The 24,683-nt window shown below is 40.8% G+C and overlaps 1 protein-coding gene across 1 annotated transcript in view; it reads right to left on the reverse strand.

Moving 5' to 3' along the window:
• The window catches only part of CGNL1 (cingulin like 1), a 124,397-nt gene that overhangs the window by 29,257 nt on the left and 70,457 nt on the right, over window positions 1-24,683 (reverse strand). The window contains exons 10-15 of the mRNA XM_083183830.1: window positions 22,995-23,099; window positions 19,997-20,149; window positions 13,337-13,507; window positions 12,840-13,001; window positions 10,635-10,724; window positions 281-364 (exon numbers count right to left, since the gene is read on the reverse strand). Of these exons, the coding sequence (XP_083039956.1) occupies window positions 281-364; window positions 10,635-10,724; window positions 12,840-13,001; window positions 13,337-13,507; window positions 19,997-20,149; window positions 22,995-23,099 (765 nt within the window). The remainder of the gene's footprint in view (window positions 1-280; window positions 365-10,634; window positions 10,725-12,839; window positions 13,002-13,336; window positions 13,508-19,996; window positions 20,150-22,994; window positions 23,100-24,683) is intronic.

Here is a 24,683-nt window from a genome sequence, read left to right on the forward strand (position 1 = left end):
CTGATTTCTCTATATAGCCCTATGGGGCTGCAAACAAAACTCAGATAGTTAAATCTACGTTTCGGGGTTTCGGCGACCCCTTCTTCAGGATTTCCTCTGCATATATATATATATATATATATATATATATATATATATATATATATATATATATATATATATATATATATATATATATATTGCTGTAACTGCTACAATATAAGTGCCTGGTAGGTCATGAGGAAGAACTTACTGTAGGTGAATATACTGTACATGTATACATACACAGATTAACACTTACCTGTCTTTCCAAGGACATTTTATCACACTCCAGATCTTGCTTTGTAGCACGTTCTTGAAGTAGTTCTCCCCTCATTTGTTCAATCTGACATGTAAAATATGAGAATTTATATTAGATTAATTATGTAGATTATTGTCCCATTATTATTTAATATTACATGGATGTGCTCTTTACCATAAGTCAACAACTCATTTAGTTAAAGTGAAACAATTTCAGATTCATTTTTTTTGTTCATGCATTTCTTATGGAGACTTTTGATTTGTCAAAAAAATAGAAGGTATGTATTATAACACTTTCTCTACCTAGTTTTGCTAGTGTAAGGGAAAGTTCGGAGATAGTGTGGAACTCCCTACCCCCAAAAAAGCCTGGCAATCTCCCTGGAGCCAATTACAATAGAGAAGCAGCGGGCGGAACCTAACATGAAAACCTCTGTGCCCGAGGTGTGATTTCTTTATTTGCATAATTGGACTAAACTGGGCAAGGCAGCAATCTTTTTTGTTTTTTAATAATAGCATTTATTATTATTATTATTTCATTAGTTAAATAGCACCACCAAGTGTCTATAGCACATCAGAGGAAAAAGTGCTATGGTATAAATGATCCATACAATATAAATTGGTTCAGACAGAACATATGGTCACTGTGTGGCTATAACAGTCACTGACCCAGTGTCCGGGGAAGGGCAGACTAATGATCATAGTCAGTGACTGAGTGAGAGCACACCGTAGAGAGAGAGAGATAAGAGGTTATGGGGCTCTCTATGCGGGTCATGAGTATAACCGGAAAGTGAACTAGTACCTCATCTGAAGGGAAAACAGACAATGTGAGCTAAGAGTCTAGGAAGGGGATTAAAATTCTGCAATACTAGTTATTCATTTTGTACAATTTTCTAATTTCCCATTAGGCTATATATTTAATCTCAGACATCAAGGAAGTAATTTAAATATATATCACATTATTAATGTTACATTTGCCCAACCTGCAGTGCAGCATGGTTTTGTCCATCTGCACAAATTGGAAACTTGCTAAAAGATCTGAATCAGACCCAAAATCTCAACAACATGAATACTGAATAGAAGAAGTTAATCACTTTGTTTTAGATTTAAGCAACATAACAAATTGTTGCATTGCTTAAAACCCAACATGTTTGATATATGAATTGTATTACATGAATGAAGCACACCTAGTATCCTGATCCCCCAGCATCAATATCCCAATCACTGTCCCAGCATCAACTTGACAGGTTCCTCACATCAACCATCTATGCTACTGGTAACTATCTAACAGATTGGCAGGAGGGTGATCAATCCACACCCAAATTAAAAATGGGGTCATAAAAGACCAGAAGGAGATGAAGAGCAACTTAAAAAACTGGTTTGCAGGATGAGAGTTCAAACCCAAGTACACCCTGTGGTCACCACTTATGTACCAACCATGACAACACTAGCAAAAAAATCTAATTGTCGATAGTGTCAATATACTGTATATTTGCAGACAGATTTTACAATACACAGTTAGAGTATGCCTTTACAATATGGTGCCTGCGGTATAAAATAATCCCTGTTTGTCTAGGGATCCAAGAGACTGAGGTGACAACTGGGTTCATGTCATTTATGGTAAATCTAAACCACATGGTAAACTTTAGGAATCACTGTCAGGGCACCGCCCTAATGCAATAACCAACAAAATCAGAACAGTGGCCACGCATTCTGCAGCAATGAGGTCACATTGGAACTCACATGGGTTTAGTGAAAGTAAATGGCCACTCAGATCCTTTTAATTGCACTGTACTAAACAGCCCTCAGGTGCTGTACTTTGCTTCTGTTCCTAGGACTAGTAATAATATCACTGTGGGAAAAAAAAACATGAGCCTATTTTATTTGTTAGCTCTCCTGTGCAGGGAGGCATTCCAATCATTATTGCTTTTATTATTTTTTATTTATATGTTTAAAAAGAGTTTTTATAATGCAACTATTTAAAGATTATAAGCAGTCAATATTGCTCAAACTTTATTCAACCAGTTTTGTTTACCCCAACACAAAAGGTAATATACCTGTGCTTAAAATGAATTTATGCAGTGCACAAATATAACTGTCTGACCACGATTTGCATTACGCTATTTCTTTCAAATATGTTTTAACTGGATTATTATTATTGTGTATCTGGTTTAGTTGGGGTAAAGGTTTTTGTACACCTTTATACATCCCCTGATTAAGGCCCCCACACCCTAGGGCGATTCCCATGCAATTTGAGCTCTTTTCATGTTATTGTGGCAATCAACTGCATGAAGTGTGTCCACATTGCAGGTGTTTGACAGCAGATCTGATGTGATGCGCTTTCCGGTGTGCATCGCACTGGAACCTGCGAGTCACACCGGCTGCAGAAGCAATCTGTTGGATTGCTTCCAAGCCATTCAGGCGTGGCTGGGCTCATATGTGATATATATCTCATCCAAAAGTACCTTATGCAATCCGGCTGCCCGTGAAGGTCTTGGGCAGCTCAAGGAGGGATCCAAAAGAAAAAGTCACCCCAGTTTATCCCCAGCTTTAGGCACATTACCTCACATCACATGGTTTATTTCCATGTCCTCCAAAAGTTACACTGTCCTTAGAACATAACAAAGATGCCTTAGCACTAACAGACTGGTTATTAGGGAGCTCTTACGGTGCAGAAACCAAGTCATTTTCCAAACTGTAATCACTGAGTGATAGTGAGGGTCCAAGATGGAGGACACCTCCTTATAGGTACATAAACGGAGGGGTGTCTAGATTTTACAAGCCCTTTAAGGACTGGAGTGATGTTCACTTGATATGAATGAAGACAGAGCCATATTAATTGCCAACAGTCGCTCCCATCATTGCCGGTTTTATTTTTCCCCTTTTTTGCATTTTATCTTCACCATCTATTTCTTGTCTCCCTTTTCTCCTCTTGCTTTTGTCTTCTATTACGCATTTTTTCTCTCTCATGCTACACTTTACATAGCACCCATGCTGTTCCCTAACCTTCTATTCTCGGTTTTGGCTCAGTCTCTCCCTCTCTTTCTCCTGTCTCCTTTATACCCCCTCTGTCTCAAACTCCATAGCCTCTTCCACATGCCCGACATAGGGTGGAAGGGGGCTGGGAGGGGGCTCATTCTGCATATTATGTCCCACATGCACCCACCTGATGGCAATTTTTACTGAACGACAGATGTCCCGCATGTAAAAATTGCCATTGTGTGGGTGCATGTGGGACGTAATGTGCAGAGGGAGCCCCTTCCCAACCACTTTGAGGATGGATTTGATTTGTCTGTGGCTGCAATGATGTAACATACATAGTAAGTACAGAGTGGTAATTAACCAGCCAATTCGCTCCTGTCGTTTTTCAAACCCAGCTTGTAACATGACAGTTAACAGCTGATTCGCTGGCTGTTTATGGCTGTCCACTTTTTGAAGCTTGGTGCACCTAGCCCTATGTGTTTTTATAATGAGGGGGGTCTTTGTAATATATTGTTGGTGGAGGGCATGTGGTGGCATACACATGTAGCACATGTTCCAACCAACATGCATACATGCAAGCACCAACATTCATCATGGCAATGGAGACTTATTTAGCCTGAGTCAGGCAGTGTGTGCTGCTGTCTTCTTATGGTTCTGACTAGAGGAGACTATGAGTAAACTGCCTGCAGGGGATATTTTTATGCTATGTAATTCAATCTTGTTGTCATGCGTGCTTGTCATGCATGTAAGGTGTGTATTACAGGCAACACACGCAAACGCTATCTGTAGTCAAGTTGTGTTATGTTTAGAGATGAGCGCCGGAACCAAAGATTTGGATTTCGTCTATGTGATTTGGATTTGTCAAGTGGCGGTGAAAGGCTTTGTATTTTTATCAAAAATGGTAAAAAAAATGCATAATTTTTTAGGTTTTTTTTCTCCCTATAGTAATATTAACCTCAATAACATTCATTTCCAGCCCTTTCCAGACAATGTTGACCATTTTACAGCTCACAATGTTGTCTTCATTCAATTTATTTTTAATGCGCAGCTTGGATAACGCTGCGTGAAGGCCGAACTATCACACACGCAACTTCTGATAGTATACTATGGGTGCAGTACACACAAAGATATGAATAAGGAAGAGAAAAATTTATTTGGATTTTTTTACTTTAATTATTTTTAATGATTAGCTTGTATAACGCTGCGTGGACGCAGAACAATCACACTCGGAACTTGTGGTGTATACTATTGGGATGCAGTATACAAAACAAGAAAGAACAGCAACATTTATTTTTCTATTGTATTTTTTTTTTATTTATGGACGGGCCTTGGATAACACTGCGTGGACCGTGGAGGCAGAACAATCACACATGGAACTTGTTCTGCTTATGACAGTAGTATATATGTATGGTGTATTGGATTGCAGTGCAGCACACTACAGTGACCACACACCACAATAAAAAAAATAACAATGAAAAGCTGACTTACAGTCTGCCTGTGTACACCATTACACTGACTGACGGCCTGGTTAACACACAACCAGTACAATTACTACAATATGATTAAGTTTGTTATATATTAATATATAACCCAGCACACAAACCCCTCTGCAGTCTGCACAGCACAAACCCCTCTGCACTGCACAAACCCCTCTGCTGAGTCTGCACTGCCACAAACCCCTCTGCACTGCACAACACCCCTCTACACTGCACAACACCCCTCTAGTCTGCACTGCACAACACCCCTTTGAGCCTGCACAGCACAAACCCCTCTGCAGTCTGCAGTGCACAACACCCCTCTGTCTGCTCTCTGCACTGCACAACACCCCTCTGTCTGCACTCTGCACTGCACAACACCCCTCTGTCTGCACTCTGCACTGCACAACACCCCTCTGTCTGCACTCTGCACTGCACAACACCCCTCTGTCTGCACTCTGCACTGCACAACACCCCTCTGTCTGCACTCTGCACTGCACAACACCCCTCTGTCTGCACTCTGCACTGCACAACACCCCTCTGTCTGCACTCTGCACTGCACCCCTCTGCACACTAATGATTGATGTGACAAGTGATTGATGATTCAAGTTCAACACCCCAGGCTCCTGCACAACTATACCCACCAGGCACAAGCAGAGCTGTGCGCAGCTGGAAGCGTGACTGTGAAATGGCTCCGAATTCTCTGGACGCCGATCTTTTATAGACTCAGTGTCTCACGAGAATCCGACTCCAGATTTCTGCGTTCGGCCGTGCTTGGGTTTCCGAAACAATGCTGGGCTGGTGATGTTTGGAGCGGTTCAGATTCCACGGAATACGAACCGCTCATCTCTAGTTATGGTGATGTAGTCTAGTGTATAGACTACATCCCTTAGTGATGTTCCTAATATATTAATAGTGGCTGAACCAAAAGTCATGAGAACAAAGACTGATAAACATTGGAAACGTGTGTGTGTGTATTTATAAAAAAATATATATTCTATATACCAGGGTTTCTCCTACTCGGTCCTCAGGACCCCACACAGTTCACGTTTTCCAGGTCACTCGGCAGGTGCACAGATGCATTAATCTGGGAATGGCGAGTGCAAGTGTGCACCCCATTATTAGGAAAGGAAGTCCGGTGGAATCCTGTGTATGTAACATAATCTTATTCAGCAGGGTGTATTGGTTAGCATACTGCCTCACAGCGCTGAGGTCATCGGTTCGATTCCCACCTGTGCGGAGTTTGTATATTCTCCCTGTGCTTGCATGGGTTCCCTCAGGGTACTCCAGTTTCTTCTGGTAGGTTAAGTGGCTCTCCAAGAAATTAACCCTAGCATGAATGTGTGCATGAGTACATGTGAGGAATAAAGGGGGTTGTTCTGGTCCCTTCGCTTGGATGGTGACCATGGAATGATGTGGGTGTTCTCCCTGGACTATGAATGGATGTTTATGTTAAACGGCATGTGAAGGGGGGGCGGGCGACACGGCAGCATCTGGTGGACTTGCAAGGCTGCAAATTGTAAGCTTTACGAATCAACCAGAATAAGGTCCATAGACTGTAAGTTACACTGGGGCAGGGACGGATGCCAATGTTCAATTTTTCTCTGTAAAGCGATGCGGAATATGTGCGCGCTATATAAACAACTGGTCATAAATAAATAAGTCAGCTTCCCAAAATATCAATCATGGCACAAAAAAACACCAAAAAACAATAAATGCAAGTGTGACATTTCCATGTCAGACTAGAATCAAACCCACAATAATGTGCATGAATTGCGCACTATGTTTCTTTGTGATCACAGTGAAGCCATGCCTGTGGGCTTCACTGTGAAGCAGGCGCATTTCCTACCGATGCCGACTTAGTTGCATTTCAAGTTTGTGTCCCACTCTGATTTAGGTAATTTCTGCTAATTATACCTCTATGTGTTTTGTTTGTTAGATACTCAGTATCGGTTCGACAATCACTAGGTTGACCACTAATGGTGGACAGTGAGGTGGACACCTAAAAACAGTCAACATTGACAGAAGGTCGACATAAGCAAAAAGTCAACATGAAAATGGTCAAAACATTGAAAGGTTGACACAAATTTTTCATGATTTTTTTTTTTTAACCGACTTGTTCATACTTTACCATGCCAATGGACATGGAGGGGGGGAATATAATAGTGAGCATGCACAGTAAGGCACCATGCCCGAAGCATGGCGAGTGTAGCGATCCAAGTGAGGGGACGCAGTACACTTATACAGTGTCCATATCTACACTGACATCATCTGGTATACAAAATTATTTTTCTTCAGATGACCTTGGGTTTCAATTTCACTGGGTGAATGGCTACGCACTGTGGATTTCAACCAATTAAATACTGACAGGTGGCATTGGGGTCAGATATAAAACATTAATAGATAATCAAAAGATAGGGAAAAAAGACCAACCCAACCAGAGGACTAAAAATTCCCTTCCCCCTTACGTTCGGTTATGCGGTCATTTTACATAGTATTCACACCACATGTCACTGTCCAGCACTTAACTAGAAAAACACTATGGTACTCTTTACCAAGAACGGCACCCATCGCGGGCATCGCATGTACATCGCATGCCATTATAATGGCATGCGATGCGACCGATGCGATGCCCGCGATTTTACATAGAAATGCATGTTAAAATGTAAATCGCGTCGGTCGCATCGCATGCGACCCAAAAATCGCATGCCATGCGACCGACGCGATTACCGCGATTTTACATAGGAAACAATGTTAAATGGCCCAATTGACCCGATTTTACATAGGGAACAATGTTAAATGGCCCACAGACCCCAAATAGCCACCCTGAAGTGTGAAATGGCCCCCCCCAATTGTTAACGCCACCCCACGATCAACGTCAACCTGAAGCGTGGCGAGCGCAGCGAGCCTGCGAGGGGCGCTGGTACGCATCCTCCGACCTTTTCATACCCCCACTATCCACGTCGGCGTGGAGTTGAGAATAGAAAGTGTGGCGAGCGCAGCGAGCCACCGAGCCCGAAGCGTGGCGAGCGCAGCGAGCCCCGCGACGGGACGCGGATACCTTCACAGGTATCCGCGTCCCCTCGCGGGCTTCACAGGTATGTGCGTCCCCTCGTGGGGCTCGCTGCGCTCGCAACACTTTCTATTCTCAACTCCACGCCGATGTGGATAGTGGGGGTATGAAAAGGTCGGAGGACGCGTACCGCTGCGCTCGCCACGCTTCGGGTTGACGTTGATCATGGGGTGGCGTTAGCAATTGGGGGGCCATTTCACACTTCAGGGTGGCTATTTGTGGTCTGTGAGCCATTTAACATTGTTCCCTATGTAAAATCGCGGTAATCGCGTCGGTCGCATCGCATGCGATTTTTTGGTCGCATGCGATGCGACCGACGCGATTTTTTACCTTGCGATGCCTAAGATCAAAATCGTGGGCGCCGTTCTAGGTAAAGAGTACCAACACTATTATTTAAAAAAAAAAAAATAATTCTTCTTTGATTCAAATGTTTGATGATAAACGTGCAAAATGGAAGTACAGTAATAAAATAAGCACTTAAAAAGACAGTTCTCTTTCATCCATGAATACTGTTCCCTACACACATTTGTTTAAAACATATTTTCTGGAGAGAGAAGGGAATGTTAACTCCTTTGCTAATTGGGACTAGCAGAGTAGCAGGTTCCTCTGGCAGTGTATCCGTTCATTTTTAATGCATTATTTTCACCCTCAGAGGATCAACAAACATTGTAGATTTCAGCAGAAGTTATCACAGCTGGGTTTGGTGAATACTGAAAACAAAGTATTTTCAATGAGCCATAAAGCCCCTCTGAGAAACGGCATGGATTTAATAAACAGATTCCGTGTTTATGCTAGACGCGGTATTAAGAACAGCTGGTTATCATCGTCTCGTTAATGAAACCACACAATTTCATTTCTACTCAATTATTGATATCGGGAAGCCTGGAACCATCCCTTCATGTCCTTTTTAAACCAGTTTATAATCTTAGTTCTCATAAATAGAGTGTTTCATGTCAGCCCAGGCTGAGGGGGAGGGCGAGCAGTTACTGTAATAAGGTGTAGGCTTTATGGCTCCAGACAGTTAACTCCAAACACAGGGAGCCATGATAAAAACGGACAAGGGATAAAACCTCAACGTCATAGGCTTCCTTCACGAGAAAGGGGGCTTCATTCCTATTTTCATTACTCGCCTTACACACCTGGTGCAGAGAGTGGAACAGGTGTTGGGAAACCAACTGGGAACGCTGCTCAGTAAGGGGAAAAAATACAAAAACAAAGTGGCAAAGCCACTGTAACTTTATCCTGTCATATTTACACTGTAACCATAGGAACTTGCTGCTCTCCCACGGTTTCAGGAAAGAAATACACAGCCAGAAGGTTCTCATTTATATTTTCTTCCCCCATTTGTAGACATTTTACAATTAAATCCTTTCCTGTTAGTGGGGTCCCTACAGCCCTATTCTGCAGCATGTTCGGGTCCCCTAGGACTTCTACTCTAAGTCACTCTCAGCTGTAGGACAAGTTTTGTAATTAAGACAATAAACATTTTTTTTGGAAATCTACACTCTTCTAATGAAACACCACTTTCTCTTTTTTTTTTTTTTCGCAGCAGCGTCCAAAGACCAACCACAATACTTTGGAGGGCCGTATATCACATTAAAAAGCCAGCTGAGCTGGGAACAATATAAAATGATATAAAAGCAGCAATGTGCACTTTTAAAATGCAGAGGGTGCCCGCGTTACACAGACCAGGCTTTCACAGGGATATTGTTGCGGGGGGTAGATGTGAAATAAAATAATCACACACACATACAGTACATACATACCGATGTGAATGTGACGTAGATCTGCAGCATAAAGTAAAGTGATAGCGGATACCATCACTTTATATATTGTAAGGGTGGGCTCCACTCGAGGAACATGTCCCTGGATGTGTTTTTTTCAGATATCTGGGCGGAAATTAATGTACAGTATGTATAAATATGGGATCTGGATGTTCGATCGACGGACAATAGGTTGACATGCATATGGTTGGTATGGTCAAAAGGTCAACGTGGCTATGATCAGTATATTAAAAAGTTTTTTAATTTTGGGGACTTTTTTTATACTTTACCATCCACGTGGACTCAGGTTGCGAATGGCCAAATGTGGCCCCTAAGCATGGCGAGGAAAGGGAGCATTGTACATGCGGGTCCATTTGCTCAGGTGTCATCATTAACATACCGTATAAAAACTCATATCGATTTTTTCACGTGTCAACCTAGACATTGTCGCCCCTAATATACTACACCCTATTAATATATTTATTTAAAATGACATTTAATCTCACCCCAACCTGAAAACATTCCAGATGGATACACAATTTTCAGTATATACTAGTAATGTTGTATCGATAATGGTACACCATCATCCTATAGGCTGAAGGTGTCACTGCAGTAATTTCATAAAGGTACAGTATAACATTATTTATATTAGCAATGTATTTAGGCATAAACAGAAAATAGAACATGAAACAATGAAAGCCGTTTGAGAACACGGGCAGTGACAGATCGCTCAGCACACAGTGCTGGTGCAACGCTGAGTGCTGAATGATCTGTGCTGAGTGATCTGAGCGATGCTCAATCGCTCAGCACAAAGCACCCGTTGCCCTGTGTGTACGGGGCTTAACACAATTTAATACAAGAAAAAAAATGTCCGCTGGTGACCTACTAGTTTTTTAGGCTGGTTTACAATGATCCTGTAAAATATATAATTTGAACTGACCAATACTTTAAGCAGCTTTACTTTAGTATATTAATTAGGTAAATGTTAATGCAGTCCCAATGTGTGTAGTCTGTAAGAGTGCAAGTTATATGAAAGGACAACACAGGAAGAAATACAGTACATACCTGTTCTCTGCATCGAGTTATCCTTTCTAGTAGCAGGTCTGAATTGTTCTTTTCTTCATCAAGCTCCATTTCCAACTGAGACATTTTGTCCTGGGAAGAACAAAGCAGTTCTGTATGTTAAGCTCTAGCCCACAGATCTAAAGATGAATGGACGGGATCATTAACAAAATTTGTTGCTACCATGTTGAGTGATAAGATTATCTCATTTGACAAGTCAATGTATACAAATTTACCATTCAAACTGCACGCAAGGGGGCTGGTGTCCTGCAGGTGAGGGAACAATTGTGAAATTGTGTCTTTTTTTACTTAAATCGTAATAAAAGTTTAAATGAAAGATTGACGGGACTGGTTTCTATTACCAGACTTGGATTTGCTTTTCATGCTATGATTAATATAGTGCAGTTTTTGTTCCTGAGACTCAATTAAATACTTCATCTATAAATTACCAATTCAGTTTCATGGGATTATTTTCAAATCGAAAGCAATTTTTTATAGATGGTAATTAGAAGTAAAGGGGAATTAGGAATTTAAAGTCCAAATTTTAGTAAAAAAATTAAAAAGTGCCCTGACTTTGATAGCAAAAGTAGGCAAGATAAGCATGCCATTGACTATACCTACATGTGATTCCCATTCAACATGTTATGGTAGGCCGCAGTGGTGGCTTTAGAGTAGCACAGACCAAAATTCAAACAGGGGAGGCACACCAACTGCCAGTTAGTTTCGGCTGGAGATGTTTGGCAATTGGTGTGATTTCCCGATTTGAATTTTTTTACTCCACTACACCCTCCCACCTGTCACAATTGACAGAGCTAATGCACAAGTAGACAAAACATCAGACGGGTAGGTGGAACAAGTGCATTTCAGCAGAGTCAAAAGTCAGTAGGTTAAGAGCATAGATCAGTAGTAGGTGTTCCCATGTTTAGTACTAAAGTAGGTAGGTCTGGGAAGTCCTTACTGATCCTTGAAGCCTCATCACAATAAGATAGGTCATTATTCTCATCCACTATTAATTTCCCACTAAGTCGAACGCCTAGCTAGTGGTGTAAATGAAAACGTTTTTTTGCCTAAATGTACCTAGATGTTAGGATGGCTCATGGTGGTGAGCATGTTCTCATTCCCAAATAAAAGTTCCACCTTACCAATTTGCACTTGTAATTGTGGGTAGGAGAGACTTTTGGAGATAAGTCAAAACGTCGACAGCCGGGTGCCCGAAGGCCACCCACTATTTTCACTCGTGGGGGTCCACGACCCCCATAGAGGGAGAATAGAATAGGTGGCTCGCGTAGCGAGCCACCGCGCCCGCAGCGTGGCGAGCCCGCAAGGGGCTTTATTGCGCTCGCCAAGCTGTCTGACTCTAGGCAGTCGGGATCCCGACGTCGGGATAATGACTGTCGGAGTCGCATACAACACCCATCCACGGGTGTTTTTGGGGATAGCAACCTCCTCCCTGCACCAGCGGTAAAGAAAGCAAGTAAAAAAACTTGGTAGACTATGTGACATGCAGGTGGGTACAAGGCCTTATACTGAGAGCTTTGTATAAATGGAAAGGAAAGGACATACAGTGTGCAAAGCATCACACGTTTGCCTAGTGTGGCTTGTTATATTTCCTTATCCATTTGAATTATGGTCAATACAATAATGAAAAAACAATTGTGGTAAAGAGCATCTGTTAATTCAGGAAGTCATACAGCGGTTTCTCACTGTTTCTGTGCAAGTGTGTCATCAATATGTGCTGCAGGAGGCAACTTCCCCTGCTTTACTCAGTATACAGTGTACTGCAATGACATTAGTGACATGTGGTAGGGAATATAGAGTGTAAGCTCCACTGGGGCAGAGACTGATGTGAGTGTTCAAATATTATTTCCAAAGCGCTGCAGAATATGTATGCGCTGTATAAGAAACTGTTAATAAATAAATAAATAAATAAATAAATAAATAAATAAGAGTGATCATTATGCTAGATAGTAAAACCAAGGTTACAGTATGGGTGTAAGGTAATATGAAGTACCTCTGTATCATAACTGCATATACATCTGAGATAATGTTTATATGTTTTGGGGTATAACTCCATGTTAAAGTTAATCAGAAAATGGTACTCAAAAAAAAAAAATTAAAAAGAGCAACAGAATCTTTTACATTTTACTCATCATGGAAAAAAAATATTAGATTTTTGTACTCTTCTAGTCTTTAGCAATACAATTATACCTCCATGGACTTCATTTGCCTAGTGCGATCATCCTTCATGTGATTTTTGGCATCTAGTTCATACTGAAGATCTTTAATAGTTTGTTGTAGAAGATGATTCTTGGTCAATGACTCATCATGGGCTCTCTGATGGTCCTGTAAGTTTTCTTCCAAATGTCTAACCTAGTTGAAACATATACAGTAGATTGATAGTGACAAATGAAATGCTGCGAACCAATACCATGACATAGGTTAATGTAGTTCTCTATAAAAGTGGCATAAAGGTGGGAAACCACAGCAGGATAGGATAAACGTGTTACCGAATATGAGACTGGGTCCTCAGTGTAAGACAGCATGCAAAGGGGGGAAGTGACTGCGCCTCATTTAGGTCATTACAGGAACTTGCCATAAAAATGGTGAAAAGCAGGAATGCTTATCCAACATGACAAAAATAGGCATGCCCTCTTCTAAAAACATAAACATCAATTTGTCCTACAATCGTGCTTTAAGATTATTACCTCGTCTTGTAGCTTCCGGATTGTATGGTTACACCTTTCCACTTCCAAAGTCTTATCCTTGAACTGTCTTTGCATTTCAGCCCCCTCCTTACAATATCTGTCTTTATACTCATCAAATTGTTTCTGAAGCTCCACAGTAGACATCCGGGAAAACTCTACATGTTCTGAAATCTAATAATAAGAATATGGATTTCAGGGGAGCCTTTGACATCTTATACAAAGTATGTCTCACAGCGTGACAGAATCATAGGCTATCAATAGGAAATATAAAAGATATCCACCCCCCCCCCAAAAATGTAAACCAAAAAATGTAATTTGCATTAAATGCAAATAATATACAATTTAGAAGATATGTATTGTCACAAAATAAAATGGTTACGCTGTGATAAGAGAATGAATTAGAATGCTTTCAGATGAATACTATGACCCAACACAAACATTTCCAGCCACCGCAGATAGTACAACAGTACACAGCAGGAACATTTTTTTAAAGTGTTCGTATTATAATAGTTTATATTAGAGATGTTTTTAATCAAATATATTTTAGTATATAAAGCACATATTACTTTTCAGGTGCTTAGTAGAATACAGTGGTACAGGGGTCCTCAAACTATTTTGCTCTGGGACCCCATCAGACAATAAAAATAATGACAGGACCCCAGCAAGTTACTGCAGAAGGTCATCACATCACATGTGTAGTCAGCAGACAGCACATACATGGCAGCATTGTGGAGGCACAAAATGATGTGAGGAGTCTAAAATAACAGACAATTCAACAGACTTTTCAGACTCCATGATTTGCTGACTGAGATTAGAAAAGTCGTCAGCCTGATGGTCAGCAACATGGAGTCGTGACCCCATGTTGAGAAGGCCGGGTCCCACTTTGGGGTCAGGACCCACAGTTTGAGAACCGCTGCAGTAGTAGTAATACAAAAATTTGCAAAAGAATGATTTTGGCCTTCAAATGCTTTTATTTTTGTGCTTCTGTGGTTATCATCCCCAATATTATCCTCCAACAGTCACTGCACTACAGTATCCTGAAAAGCTGGTCTAGCTTTTGAAAGTATGGGACAAGTGCTTTATTCATTGTGGGCCCCCTGTTCAATCATTTAATGTTTTTTCCCCATCATCTACAGTTCTCCCTTCACTGCTATTAGCTCTGTTTCTTTTTCCTTTATTCCTTTGCCCTTCTGAATCTACTAATTCTCCCAGCAGCTTTTCTGAAAACCACAATCTCCCCTATAATGCATCAGTTAATAATGATGATGAAACACTTCTAGGGAAGCTCTGCATGATTTATTACAGTGGTTCGTGATCATTACAGGCCCATTACATCAAAGAAACACAATAAGCATTAGACCCTACATGGTGGACATAGATATGGCAGATAAAAATGGCCTACATTAGTTAGTTATCTAAGAGGGATTTTTCACAAATTCTGCACAGGTATAAACACTAGATGAATGCACACACAAATCTCCACATTTAAGAGTTTCTGCTCCTTTAAAGAACCGCCATGGCTAATGACCTTGACAAAATACAAGTGAATTCCGAAACTGGTTAGGTGGTCTATGATCCAGATAACTCTGGACACAGCTCATGACTAACTAGAAAATATCAAAACAAGCCGTCTGACAGCACACTGAGCTCAGACATAATGATTAACAGTTCCAGGCTGACATGATATTGGTAGGAACATTTAAATGCACATTCCAATTCAGGTCTGCAGCTCCCAACTATAGTGACTACAGACCAGTTCACTCTAGTATTAGACAGAAACGGCATAATGCGTTATTGAATAGTAGGGGGAATATGATGTAATGAAAAAAAGGTTATTTTTGCATAAAGTTCTATGTTGGCCTTTCACGTTTCGACCTAAACAATGTCAATGTTTATCATGTGTCGACTTCTTGACCATCCACCTAATTACTGTTGACCTAATGGCTCACACCACTGCTTATTAGACGACCACCACAGAAAAAAAGTTTATATTTTATTGGATTTGTTCGTCTGACCCCTACCCCCATCAAACCGAATAATACAATTATTGTTGAAAAATAGGATACTAAATGAAACATTGATTATGTAACACTTTTCTAACTCTTTTAAAGAGACGGGCCCAGGATTTAACACATTTTTAGGTGAGTGCCTCCCCCCCCCCCCCCCTCACCTCACCAGGCATCTGGCACCATTCCCCCCATTCCCACCACCGTTGAGTTCATTACCATATCTCCCCCCCCCTCCCATGGAGTGACGCAGCACGCTCCCCCCGCCCCAGTGTCTTCCACTGGCCCTGTATTCAAAGCCAATTGTAAACAAACTGTGTTCCATGCACTTTTAGATTATATATGAACATTGTGAATAGCATTTATCATTCCTTTTTTGTCAACCCTTAACATTTTTGCCTGTATTATCATGATTTTATAAAACACATTTCTTGTGTGTATAGTCTATTTCAGCAGCTAAAACTATATCTCAAACATGAAGGCTGATAGAAATGATGTCACTGCAGAGCCTGTTTACACAACTCTTTATAAATCCCTTTGTTTGTCATTCTGTTTTAATCACCCCTTTATTGTATCCAAGATTGCCTGTCAATCATAGCTACTGTAGGTGTGATAATACCTTCGCAATACAATAGGCTAGTAGTATGGTAGGTATGCGATTAGTGGACCCGGACATGACTGCTACAGATGTGAAAAAAATGACATTAGGTTGCATGAAGTGTCACACCGAATCCCAACAGTAGGGAAACCACTGACAGTGCATGTGGTGGAGTAAAGGGCCCGCATCACTGAAGACCCGCATCGACAACAGCCGTCACAGTGACAGCTGTCAGAGGCTACTATACTTTGAGGGATTGTCTTGAGCAATCTCAGATGTCAGTAAACCTGGACAAGCTGGGGTGATGCCCAAACGCTGCCTTCTGGGGACTCAGAGGTAATCTTGCCAATGCTATGGGAGAAGAGATCCTCTTTTAGTCCTCTGATTTGTCTATCCGCCTGACTTTACTCAATGAGCTTCAGGAGTGAATTATGCCATCAGTATGCTCTTCTCCTTGTCACCCTCTGCTGGCAGACTCATCTGTGCAGCCTCCAAGCAGGGCTACAGACATCAGACACTTCTGCTTAATGGCAATGGTATTTATATCATAAAATATATTTTGCAAACATTATGCTGTAGTTATTTGAAGTATTTCAATTGAAACATATTTACTAGAATATAATAAATAATGTTCTTGCACCCTGGCCAAGGTGTGTATTGCCATAATTCGGCTAGCTAAAACTTTCCCGGCTCAACTTTCTTGTGTATCTCTAGTCAATGAAATGGTCTCTTATTACAAGTTTACATACCCGGCCAGGAATGCAGTGACCAAGTACTTAGTAGTATGGTCCAAGTGGTTAGATTCCCCATACGCATTGCCTGCTAGTTATTCGTTCACCTGCTATAGGACTTGTAGCCCACGACCAATCACTGCCTCTCCTTGAATTGTTGATCTATTTTTATACTTCTATGAACGAGACCGGTTTTATAATTCATAAAGTACACATGCCGATAACGAACCAGGAGCCACTACTTGATGTATAATATATTTGCTTTATTTAATTGTACCTTTTATTTTTCTTACATTGTTTTAAGTGTTTGTATTTGTTTGTTGTAAAAACACAATAAAAATGTGTTGCATCAAAATTTTCTTGAAGAGATTTATGTAACCAAGTACAGTATAGTTATTATTAGCAGACATGACATTATGGGGGTTATTTTGGTTCACTCTTTCTGACAAATTCCTTCTTAGAGGGACAAAACCATGTGCATTGCAGGTGTGGCAGATGTAACTTGTGCAGAGATGATTAGATTTGGGTGGGGTTTTACTTCAAAGTGAGACCTATATTGCAGTGTAAAAATAAAGCAGCCAGTATTTTCCCTGCACAGAAACAAAATAACTCATCAAATCTAATTCTCTCTGCACATTTTACATCTGCCCCCCCTGCAGTGCACATGGTTTTGTCCATCTAAGAAGGATTTTGTCAGAAAGAGTGAACTAGAATAAGGCCCTATGTCTCTTGCAGGAAGAATTAAGGATAAGACTTGCAACACCATTAATATGTTCTTCAAACTGTGCAACAAAATGTAAAATAAATTATTACGGTATAGATGTTAGACAATGTCTAGGTCGACAATTGCTAGGTTGACCACTATAGCTCGGCAGTGACTAGGTAGACAACACCTAAGAATGGTTGACATACTGTACCCAAGGTCGACAACGACAGAAGGTCAAGCTATTCCATTTCTCTAGCAGAAACACGGTGAAGAATGATGACTGGACTTAAGGTAAGGACTTCATGTCCATGTTTTATTGGGACATTTACTGTAGCGGCATACAAAGTGCCATTTAACTGGGAATATGTTTTAAATGCTGCAATTCTAATGTTTATGTATGAGTCTAGTTCTCCTTAGCCCTTAAGATCACAACTCTTATATAAAATAGCATTAATGTTTAATAAGGTGGTAAGAAGATAAAAGTGAACTTCATCTTTTGCCATGAATCCATGAATTAAAGAGGGCATTTGTAGCAGGAAATAAACAGGAGATATTATAATGTAATGTGTTCTGCTCAATCCACTTAGAGTAATTTGGGAACGACCCAAATTGTTAATGATTAACCAAAAGAAAACTCATCTCCATGAACAGTTCAAAAAATAGAGCAGCGAAGCAGCTGCTTTGTGGAGATTCACAATTAGGTTGCAGAGTGGGGCTTTGAAGCTGAGCTGATAATTAAATTCCTTGAACTATGGAGGAAAGTATCAAAACTACTGCAATAAAAAGGAGTGCAGTTTATTCCCATGTTTCTGCAGAATAGCAAAGTAATGCAGTTTATATTCTGATAGATCTGTTCTCTTTATGTGGTTTACTATACTATTTTAAGAATCTATTATATAGATTACCTATTATGCTGGTGAAATCCCGCAAACACAGGCCATAAAATATATACTGTTGAGAATCTAAGACATTCTTCATTGGTAAAATAAAAAGTAATGTAATCAGTTGTTCCCAAATGCGGCACTCAACAATCAAAGTGACTGAGGCACTAATTAAGAGTCACTAATTAAGTCGCCTGTGCCTAAAGCATGGATATCCTTAAAACCTGGACTGCTGTGATGCCTTGAGGACTGCATTTGGGAACCAATGGTGTAACATATGTACAATAAGAAAATGAGAACCAAAAAGTATTCACTAAAGCCGCTAACGCACAATGCAAATTTGCTTCAATCAGATTTGATTGGGTATGACAGAAACATGGAGTAACCAATGTGAGGTTGCATTTCACTCACAAGTGTGCTAGGGCACATGAATCCATTGCAATCCTGCTGTTTAGCAAATTGCTTGTTAGTTAAACTTGTCAGTGGTCATGGCAAACAACCAGATCATAATATTTATGGGGCCGTAACCATCATGGTAAAAAAAACAATATTAAATTACTGCATGCTACTCTTAATAGGATAAATCATTAACATGTCCATGAATGAAGGGTTTCTCATAAACATATGACTGAAGTGTGAATAACTCATTTACACCGTGTTGTTTTGCCCTTGCAGTATCCACGACACAGATACTATTTGCTCATCCGTGTGCTGGGCTTAGTGTCGCAGATAAGAACCTCTTGGCCCATCCTGTTTGCCCCTTTTTTCTTTTATTGTTTTGGTAACTATAGAAACTTAAAACTGCATCAATTACCTCCAATGACTCTCCATACCATCATGCTCATGCCTGCATTTGGCTCCACCCCCTATCCATTCTGCACTGTCCCGATTCCTCACTGTCCACTTCTTTCACCCCTATCCTGCCGCTCTCTCCCATCTCGCTCCCTGGAATTATAAACGCTAATGGTGATGTGTTGGCAGATGCAAGTCTAGGGAGACTTCCCGGTGCAGTAGGCAGGGCAGGCGACAGGGTGGTCAAAGGGGACACCTGTACCGGGCCCCAAGCTTGTGAGGGGCCCCAAAGTTTTGAGTGGCTCAGGGGCTGTAAGCATTGCTGTGGCAGTGCAGTGCCTAGCAATGGTTAATAAAGGCACCCACCTGGATTCCTGTAAGGATACTTACCCGGACCCCCCTCCAGTATTAGTGATTATGAATTATGTTTCTTTTGTAACAATAAGAAAACACATGTAATATGCAGTAAACTAAAAATGTTCTTCTCAAAGGGATGTGGTTAGGGGGGGGGCAGATATATCAGTGTACCGGGTCCCAAGATTGCTGTTGCCGGCCCTGGCAGTAGGCAGTGTTTTTTTTTTGCCTTTAGCCAAACACTTGCCGATGCTTAGCTAATACAGGAAAATTCAGACAGAATTTTCCTGTGACTGGACTCCCCCCATTGTGCGTGCAGTACTGAGCCTCTTTACTTACTTTCTCTGCCACAGTTGAATGGAATGTCCCCCCCTCTTCGCGATAGCAAGTCTCAGTTTAAATAAATTCACTGCAGTAAAGTTTGTTGTTATAAGCCATTTCTTCATACCTGTTAGAGCTCCGGTTTTGTATTGCATTCCACAATAATACAGGCCATGCCATTCCACCACATTACTTACGTCTGATGTTAGTAGCCTAAAAATCAAAGGTTTGTCTTTAGTAACAGGAAGAATCCTGTAAAGGACACACATACCTCCTTTTGAAGTCTCTCAACGGTCTTATCCAGCTGCCAGCGCTCATTCTCCATTTCATTTTTCAGATTTCGAAGTTGCTCTTTCTGATGAGATTCATCTTTTAATCTCTCAGTTAACTGATGATGCTCGTGACTGAGTCTACTGAGGCTTCTCTGTAACACAAACACATATATTGCTTAACAACAAAATAATAATCACAGTAATGTTTTATTATTCACATATTTAAGTTGACGTAACTGATTGCAATAGCACTGCGCTAGACTCAACTTACAGCCGAATCTCTGGTAATGTGATAAATTATGGCAGCTGTCCTTACAAGTACAGTACCTAATGCTACATAGTCACACATGTACTGTAGATCCCCATCTACAGAAATTTGTCTCTGGCCACAAACTTTGAGAACACCACACTCACACTAGATATGCACGGAGTTGTCACGGAGTATAAAAAGCTTGCGGATACAAATATCTATATACTATTTCTGCATAATATAATATAGACACATGCATGCACAGAATATACAGTATTTTAGACAGACTAGATAAGGTAGAATATGCTAATACTAGATATGTGCACCGGACACTTTTCTTATTTTGGTTTTGGATCTGGACATAGTTGCCTACCCTCCTGCATTCTGCAGGATACTCCCTGAAATAGCAGCAATCTCCCTATCTCCCTCATTAGTCAAGCAATCTCCCTCATTTCACCTAGCCCACATTACACTGTTACATTTTTGGGGAAAAAAGGAATGTTAGACAGATACATTTACACTGAATCATCAGTATCATTTCCCAGCACTTTACCAAGTATAGTAGCTCTTACTAACGGCTTTGGGGCTCATCTACATTTGGATAAAAGTCATTTTAAAAGATGTAGCAGTACACACCCATGCTTCTAGGTGCCATGTTCAAAATCTCTTTTCACAATCTCTCCATATATGGAACTAGACACACCCTTTGGGTGGAACATGACACGCCCCCTCAATGGGGCACTGTGCAAAATTCTGCTACCAACTATAATCTCCCTGAAACTAGTTTTCAAAAGTAGGCAAGTAAGGATCTGGATCTCCCTTTGTCTTTTGGATCTCAATTGGTTTTGCCAAAATCACCCTTTTGGGTTTTGGTTTTGGATCTGTATTTGATTTTTTTTTATATATATAAAAACAGCGATGGTCAGGAATAGAAATCGCAACCGTGGGACACACTTAGGGGATTATTCTGATTAGATTGGTCCCCCACGCGTTCACACGGGGGACCGATGTTTTGCGTGTTCGCATGCCCAGACGCATTTCTGTGCATGTGCAGACGCAGGGTGCAAGTGGGTACGATGAACTACATGTTCGCCGTCCCGCTTTCACCTAGGAGTGCGGGTGGGGGACAGCAGCAGGGGGCACAGCTAATGGGAACGCCCATCCCATGAAAACGCTGGATGCTCCCAGGGAAATCCAGTGATGACACGGGTGCGGGCAGCTGACGTCAGCGTGCCCTGGAGAAATCATTTGATGGTCGCCGACCATAGAATGATTTATCCACTGCACCCAAGGCTGCGAATGGATGAGTATGCAAATCATCCATTCGCAACCGTGCGGGGTGATCACAGGTGCAATGGGAGAGCAGCCGGCACTGCTGGTGCTAGGCGGCATTTGGTCCACACGCAACACTGCGAAAATTGCAGCGTTGCGTGTGAACCAGAATAAGGTCTTTGGACCCCTTGAGGATCTGTGATATCTATGCTTTAACCAGTTTTATTTTAAAAAAAAATTGAGAGGGAGGAGGGCTTCCATCTTCATGAGAAGCTGAACCACCAGTCATGAACATAGACCAAGGCCTTAGCCTTCCCTTGCCACTTTGTGTCGAGAATGGCATATTGCCAAATTTAAGTTTCTCATTAACAGACTTTACTCTTTTTTATTAGCTTTAGAAATATTTTTTATTTGTTTTTTTCAGGCTCTCTAGGACATTGGGCATCGGCCTTAGCAGATGACGTTGATGGACTTGCATTGTCAATGTCATGACTGGTGGCAGCAGCTTCAGCACTAGTCGTAGGAAGTGGTTCCTGATCTTTAAATTGTGTGTCCACCATTTCTCTATTAAAACGCACCACCACTGGACTTATATACAGCAGCACAGGACAGCAACACTGGACTTACATACGGCTACACTACTCCACTAATATACAGCAGCACTACTGCACTTGTATATGGCTACACAGGGCAGCACTACTGCACTTGTATATGGCTACACAGGGCAGCACTACTGCACTTGTATATGGCTACACAGGGCAGCCGCACCAGACTTATATTTGCTACACAGGGCAGCACTACTGGACTAATATATGGCTGCATAAGACTGATAGGGCAGAGAGAAAGCACACAATTATAGGGCAGAAAGGCAGCACCCCTGGACTGATACAGCAGAGTAGACAGGTCACCCCGGAGTATGACAGCAGACTGACCCGATGCCACCACCCAGAGAGGTCCATCCTGTACCCTCTCCTATGCTGGAGTGAAGATGACATTGATCAGCATATTTATGTAGGATCAAAAACCAACGATAATCTGACAGCGGGATGTAGAAGTGTTGCCTCGTTCCAGGATCAGAGTTTGACGGGAAAACCCAAGCCGAACTCTAATCCCGCCCCGCATCATGGATTTCGGATCTTGGAGATCCAAACCTGCTCATCCATAGCGAATACTTCTTATAGTAAAATTGCAGAAATAAATAACTGTTTTGTTATGATTGGGAAGTGAATCCCTTTATCAACATGAATCAAACAAATGTCTGTTTAAAATGATGCCCTAAAAAGGAAAAAAATGGAGTAGGTAGGGGAGGACTGAATAGGCAGAGTAGCATTCTATAAAATTCAAAGGCTAAAGACAAGAGGGCAAGACAATGGGAAGAAAGAATACAACTATTATATTTGGATGAGGCTGTATCTCATGAAGAGTGTTTTAGACCTGAATCCTATTTTATTGTGCTTATTGTGTTTTTGGCTCACCTTTGTGTCTTCCAGCTGATTCTCCAGTCCCCTTGACATTTGTATTGCTTCCTTCTCTTGCTCTTTAGCATCCTCCAAAGCTTCGGACATTTGTTGTTTTTCTTTCTGTAATATATATTTAATAATGTTCCTATATTATTATTACATATACCTTAGGGACATTTGAAATTTCTTATCTTCGCTGCTTGTGGCAAGCATTCGCAGAAGTGTATCACACATCACCTCCATGGACAGGGCTCTGAAATGTCTGTATCCCCATATTCAGATGGTGCTAGCTGATGGTGGTCAAGTGCTTGATAAATCCGGCGTCTGCTGTTGGAAATGGAAACCACAGCAGACGTGGAGAATGATGCGGTGCCTCATTCATACATTCTGGAGTATATTCATATTTAATATTTGCCAGCATACCCGAAAAACCTTTGTTTTTGGAGAATATGGCACAATTATTAAATTATAAATAGGCCTCTTACCAGAGTTATCATCCCATGCTTAGTAACAACTAGTAACACAGCAGATCATTGATGAAAATTACAATAAGGTTTATTTGCCTAAATGCAACAGGGAGCAATAAGGTCTGGAATACAGCAATCTATGAGGTCTAAGGCACCAGCATGTTACACTTACAAAATATGTAACATCCCCTTATACTGATAATTACACGTGTTTATACTACACTAACTACAGGTACATGCAACGTAGGAGAGTCCAAGTGAGCAGGTGCAAAGACTATATCGATACCAACAAAATACCAATAAAACCACCTATTCTGTGTTCTGAAGGGCAAATATTCAGTAATACAAATGCAAACGCAAAGCAAGTCCAGTGTACTGTAGCTACAGCATTTCATTACTGGGATGCCCATGTTACTAGTTAGATATTCCTGCTTTATGTCCTAATCCAAGCAACAAATCAGAAGTTAATGTTATGATTAACTGCCAGTTTTTGCGTTCCTGACAGAGCCCTTTTTTTCAAATCTGACATGTATCACTTAAGTGGGGATAACTTTTTTTTGCTTTTACTTATCCCAGTGATTTTGAGATTGTTTTTTCGTGACACATTGTACTTCAAATTAGTGGTAAATTTGGGTCGATACAGTCTGTGTTTTTTTGTGAAAAATACCAAAATGTCGTAAAAAAATGGAAAATTTAGCAATTTGCAAAATGTTAAATTTTCTGCTTGTGAGACAAATAATCATACCACTCAAAATAGTTAATAACTAACATAGACCATATGTCTACTTTATGTTGCCATCATTATTTCAACTTCCTTTTAATTTTTTTGGACACTAGGAGGCTTACAATATGAATAGCAAATTCTCAAATTTTCAAGAAAATTTCAAACACTGATTTTTTTAGGGACCAGTTCAGTTCTGATGTGACTTTGAGGGACTTGTATGTGAGACACCCCCATAAATGATGCCATTTCAAAAACTGCACCCCTCAAAGTATTCAAAACAGCATTTTGGAAGTTTGTTAACCCTTTAGGTGTTTCACAGGAATTAAAACAAAGTGTAGGTGAAATTTCAAAATTTCTTTTTTTTTGCAGATTTTCAATTTTAATACATTTTTCTAAGGAACACAGTAGATTTTACTAGAGAAATGTGACTAAAAATTGATTCCCCCAATTCTTTTGTTTTCATAAATATCCTATATGTGGCCCTAGTGTGCACGGTGACCAAACCACAGGCTT

Source organism: Crinia signifera, chromosome 4 (genome assembly GCF_055691185.1).
Source record: "Crinia signifera chromosome 4, ASM5569118v1, whole genome shotgun sequence".
NCBI classification, from domain to species: domain Eukaryota; kingdom Metazoa; phylum Chordata; class Amphibia; order Anura; family Myobatrachidae; genus Crinia; species Crinia signifera.